Genomic DNA, 6,000 nt, shown 5'->3' with positions numbered 1-6,000 from the left:
ATGAAATAAACATTTGAAATATATGAGTTTGTATGTAATGTATGAATATAATATACAAGTTTCACTTTTTAAATGGAATTACTGAAATCAATCTACTTTTTCATGATATTCTAATTTTATGACCAGCACCTGTATGTGTAGAGTAACCAAGATAAAACTGTCCTGACACAGGTTTTTTGGTAGTATCTCCTGTAGGAAAAAGGTTCCAGGGCTGGTGCTAGAGGTGGTTCTTAACTGGTACTCTTAAAACAGCAAATAGCCCATTTGGTTTTCCACGGCCAGAGACCAACTCCAAGCTGTGCCATTATGTCACTTAATATGTCTCATCCAGTAAATGTTTAAACTTCTTTCTGTTTTATTTTGAATTTCTGTGGAGAATCACTTTGCGGGGAGATATTTTACCTCACTTTTATAGTGTCTGATTCCGTATTCCTGCATAAAGATATTTTAATATCGCTAGTAAAATAATTAAACAAAATGCTTCTTTAAATAGGTATGTCCCAGTCAAGATCATTTTTTTCCCCTGAGTCATTTTAGATGAAGTTACGCTGATTCTGGGTCTTAATTGAGTCTAGGTCTTAATTGATTTTGGGTCTTAATCCAATACTTTTTCTTTCTTCTTCTTTTTTACTGCACACTTGCAGATTACCTACTATAAGTACATAAAAGCTATTAAAAATTAAAGCCATTACACGTGGTGCCAACAGCTCAAAAAATAATGAAGATGTATTTTCTCTACCACAGTGATGGGTTGGTCATCCATTTTGTTTGATCACAGTCTCTAGAGTTTCTGCTAAAGTGTGTGGCTTAGCCATGCTAGCTTTAAAGGTTAGTCTGGTTAACTCGGTGTACTCAGCCAAATCTTGATTGTGTTGAATGTAACTTTATCACTACCATCACAAGAAATACCCTAATTACAAACATTGCGAATAGCTGAACTGCTCTCATTTTGTATTTTAAAATACTTCCATACAGCAGACATGTTGACACGTTATATCACAATGTTTTATGGCAGCAGTAATATGGTGCAGCTGATGTGAAACCATTGACAGTAGGTCCAACAGAGATTGGGAGCAAGGTGTGGTTATCAGTTCCCATACTGATCAATGAAAAATGCCTTGATAAGGACCCCGATCTGATACTGGCAATCACCTCAGGATGCCACTGCTTTTAGAAAATAGCTGTGTGTAAATGCTCTTTATAATGCCAACTGGCATTTCTGATCACTGTCTGTGGCTGCAAACAGGAGTTACATACGTTGTTCCAAGCAGGCTAACGATTTTAAGAAGAAAGGGGTCATAGTGCCTATATCTAGCAGTCATTGGGCGAGAGGCGGGATACACCCTGGACAAGTCATTAGTTAATCATTGGGCCACATAGAGACAAAGAAGACAGACAACCATCCAGTCACACCTAATTTACAGTAGCAAATAGGCACATCTTTGGACCGTGAAAATACATGGAAGGAAACTGATAATGTCATAAGAGCACAACCTTGTATAGTCTTGAGTCTTGTTAACATGCATTTTTAAAATAGTTACAAGAGCAGAAGACTGTTAAAATCACGTTATTTATCAAAGCAATACCAATAGAGATTTATCACAAGCTGTCAAAACCTTAAAACCCAGGAGATGGTTTATGAATCTAAATGAGACAAATGTTCAACCAAGCTCAACCATATTTCCCAGTCTTACCCACGAACAAATCCCTTTCCAAGTTTTTTTCTGTGCATATGTATCCATGTTAAGTTGCAGTAACACTCTGCTTCTGGTTAAAAAGAAGTAAAAATTGAGTAAATTAAATCTCTCTCCTGCACACCCCAAATCACTTCTTATTGAGCAGAGAAGTACCCAGGAGACCATGCAAGCCACGTACAATTGCCAAATATACCCAACCTTCCCCTCCCTGCCCTCCTATTCATTCAGCAGCACTTTGCCAAATGGGAGCCACATGTTGGAGGGTTACTGTGTAATTCAAGTGAAGGGTTCCTTCCGGCATATGGTGACCTTTGCTCCTTGCAGACTGCCCCTGGAGAGCTAGTGGCTGATGGGCAGGCACCCATGTATAGCATGTTCACACTCAGCTCCTGGAAGAGGACCCTCATGCACTGTTTTCTGTATGGTAGGTTGATTAAAAAAAAAAAAAAAAAACCTCTAAAAATTACTAGTCATCCTAGCTCAGGTTCAGAATGTGTAAAAATTACAGTTTATTTGGAGCACAGAATATAACAGCTTTACTAAACCTATGTTCAAAGGTAACATGCTGTCATACATCAATAGTGTAGATTTTTAATTTAATTTTAATTTAGCAACATTTATTTGCTGTTGGCCTTGTTTTTCAGGTTGCTAATAGGGTTGTTGTAAAATCATTTTACTGTATCCTGCAAGGATTTTATAAGAGCTAAATTCGCTAAATACTTTATGAATTATTTAAGTAGTAACACTTAGTAGAAGATCTACTACACAAGACAGTGCAAGAAAACCTTTGCTGCTTGGATTGTTCAGAAAATTGATTTCACACATCCATTGCAGCTGAGGATGTACTGTAAATGAACCAAATTTGAGAACTGAAAATGTCCCCTATGCAGGTAAAACTATTTGTGGTTTTCGTCAGGTATAACCTTAAATCTGTGATACAACAGAGGGAAAATATCTGAACACAACAATAATCCTTGGAGCACTTGTAGAGAACAACTAAATGTACCAATGAGACGCTTCTTCTGCTGACCGATATACTCCATTCCATTTGTGTAACAATTTTACAAACAGATCCAAATCCATGTGTTATTTATGCTGTCACCACAAAACTTTACACTCATAAATAAGATGTGTTATGAACAAAGCTCTATAATTTTCCCAGCATGCTTTTTTTTGTATTGTGGTTGCCAGAACACTCAAAGAATCCCCTGTTGTGAATTGGATGTTCAAAAGAGAACTTACTTAGGAAGTCTGGCCCTGATTCCGCAGACATTTTTCTAAGTTTAGATCTAATTAACAGCGACAGAAGTCTTAAATGCATAAATAATAACATGAGAAAGAAGTTTTCCAATAAATGTCAAAGACGACTGAAACACAAGGAACAGCTATTCAAAGATTTTCATTATAACTTTACAAGGAGGAAATAATTATTAAGTAATAAATTTATATCAAGTATACAGATTTTAAACAGTTTTTTGTCTCCTCCTTACTCTAAAGCACATGTTTTGTAATGAGCCAAAAATACAGTAGGAAAAAGAAATGTATTTACTTTAAATGAGTCAGACATCATGCACAATCCAATTCTACTTATATCTAGGAGTGATGGATAAAAAACAATCAGTCATTACTGGTATTTTAAATATAAAACAATGAACTGCATAACGTGCAGTATTGTAAATGTCATGTTTGTACAAAAATAAATAAAGAAATAAGAGGTTTGACTTTGGAAAGAAACAACCATATAAATTAGGGCTGGGCACTATCCATTTTCTCTAATTATACCATCTTATTTAGTATTAACATCTGTGATGCTTTTTAAAAATATATTTCAACCTTATTTTCTGGGGTTAAAGATGCAGCAGACAGGTAATATGTTGTTGCTATACAGAGCAAAGTGATTTGAACAACAAATAAGTATTTAAGGGCTCAAACAAAAGGTTCATAATGTTACAGAATCAACATGTAACATCTTTTTTTTTTTTTAAATCAGCCCACCGGCATGTTGGCCTTTTCAGATCCATGCAGGGGACTAGAACCTAGAGCATTTCCAGCTGAAGACTCAGTCTGAAGGTGTGGTTGTGGCGCACACACAGAGAAGGAAGCAGATGTTGGTTTATTTCCACCATCTTTGTGAATCAAAGGTTCTCTACAACATCCATTCGGCTCTGCTCTGTTTCTCTACCCTTTCATTGTGTGTCCTGCTGCTTCCACCTCATGAGTTTTTACTTTATAGTAACAAACTGCCCAGCGTTAGGTTTTTACAGGTTCTAGCTCACGTTGGGTCCTTCTTTTCTTCAGCCTCTGACAGCTGCTGCACTATCGATTATGAAGGCAATAAAAGCAGTAACATGTTTTGGTAGATTTGGCTGATGTAATTTATAAGTGTTCTGACATTAAAGACACTTTTAAGACATAAGCTATAAAACGAACAGGTCACGCATTGGTAAAAGAGCAACCGAGTTGGTCTGCCACCTTGCAGAGTTACTGCTTTTACCTTGAAATGCACTATGCATCCTGCAGTCCCTCTCTCAAACAATAGGCCCTGCTACAGAGGAAAACAAAACATCTACACAGCAGGAATGGCAGCAGAAGAAGAGTTTATAGGATGCACACTCTTCATACACAAATGTAACTACAGTTTCAACGTTGTAACGCACATTTAGGATCAAATTTTCAGCATAGTTGAACCATTTCTACTTTTGGACACTCCAGTATACCCTGTAACCGTATTACTGTCCAACCCCAGTACACACAGCCGAGCCCTTTTAGACGACAATAGGACGGATTTGTGGAGTCACAGTAAACCCAAGGTTTCCAGAAAGAGAAGAAATGGTACAAACATGTCTGTATGTAATCAGGAACTTAATGTCAGATGAAACTTCAGACTTAGACAGTGATCTAATGTCAACTACTGGCAGTATATATATATATATATATATATATATATATAGTGACTTTTATCAATCAGTCATTGGGATTATAAATTGTAATTTATATATTCTTAAGCCTGTTTAATTTGTTACGGAAACACACACAGCTCTTAACTTAGGAGTAATGATAAGTGGACAGATATGCTTCCTCTCAGTAAAATGTCAGTGCTTTAGCAGCCTTTGGGAAATTGCTAAGGCTTCCTGCTTTACTTCCACCCAATTAGCATTGTTCCATTTATTTTAGAGCTCCTCAGTCAAGTTCCACTTTATCTGCTCAAAGCAAAATACACTTGACTTTTGTGATTTGCTCTTTCTTATTTGTAGTAACCGCTCATGAGAGAGAGAAAGACTCATTGTGTTTTGGCCTTTTGCAGCTTGTTTTTGATACGGGTCACCATACCAGTGTGTTGTCATATCCGTTTTAGCAGGACATTCAAAAGGGTGAGGGTAGTTTGGAGTGTTGGATGGGCTTGGTTATACAGAATCACAAGGGTTTTCGTTCCTAAAATCCATTCTACCATTTTTAACATTTAGTGTCCGGTAAAATTTGCTTTTGAAGTGTTATGTTACTGTCCTTTTGATCTGTCACTGAGCTGACAGGCCAAAATAAAACATATTAATACCCAACTGTAAGACCTTCTGTCCTATCTTCTTCATTTCATTTTGACCTCTAGGTTTCATTCTTATTTGGACGTTTTTGTAGAATGTACTCCTTCCTTTTTGGACCAATTTTCTTGCCCCACTTTTTCAGGGTCCTCCTGGACGAGCTGGCTTTCCGGTAACCGTCTTTTAAACCTATGTTTCTGTGTCTCCATATACGACATTTGCATGAATAGTTATCACTGCAGTACTGATCTCTATGTCCCTTCTTTGCTGAGTAGATCAGATAATAGCCAATGCTGTCACTGAGGCATTGCTTTTTTTTTTAATTTAGTTACAAGTATGGCACATCTATAGCTTATATATTACTTCATGGTTCAAAGCAAGGCTGTGCAACATCTTGAGAAGAAATGCAATCCTCATAAATAAAATAGAATATTAGATGTATGAACAGATTTTGTTCCTTAGATAAAACAAGCTTTAAATTCATCACTTCTGAAGATTTAGACAACTTTTGTGAACCAACATTACAACTTCCAAACACAAAAGATTTAACTAATCTGTTTAGAATTTAAGGCTAATGATATGTTACCAGCTATAGTCTAGTTCAATCTTTTCTTCTGTTTTAAAAAAGCATAAAAACTGCCAACACTGTCAAACCAAAAATGTCTTGTGAAGATAAATTTCAGGTTGATTCCAAACAAACTAAAACGTCCAGATGTCCAAGAGACAGACTGCTCCCCAGGTGCCATGTTATTTGTTGTAGTTTGGAT

The 6,000-nt window shown here is 36.5% G+C and overlaps 1 protein-coding gene across 18 annotated transcripts in view; it reads left to right on the top strand.

The window, feature by feature from the left end:
- Nucleotides 1–6,000, top strand: part of col13a1 (collagen, type XIII, alpha 1) — a 121,664-nt gene that overhangs the window by 47,713 nt on the left and 67,951 nt on the right. For 17 of the 18 annotated variants that reach the window (XM_037973442.1, XM_037973437.1, XM_037973434.1 and 14 more), the window contains exon 4: nucleotides 5,379–5,405. The exons of the other annotated variant lie outside the window; for it this stretch is intronic. In XM_037973442.1, the coding sequence (XP_037829370.1) occupies nucleotides 5,379–5,405 (27 nt within the window). The remainder of the gene's footprint in view (nucleotides 1–5,378; nucleotides 5,406–6,000) is intronic. 18 annotated transcript variants of the gene reach the window in all.

This window comes from Kryptolebias marmoratus, linkage group LG22, assembly GCF_001649575.2.
Source record: "Kryptolebias marmoratus isolate JLee-2015 linkage group LG22, ASM164957v2, whole genome shotgun sequence".
Classification (NCBI taxonomy): Eukaryota; Metazoa; Chordata; class Actinopteri; order Cyprinodontiformes; family Rivulidae; genus Kryptolebias; species Kryptolebias marmoratus.
This window is presented reverse-complemented; position numbering and strand designations above follow the sequence as displayed.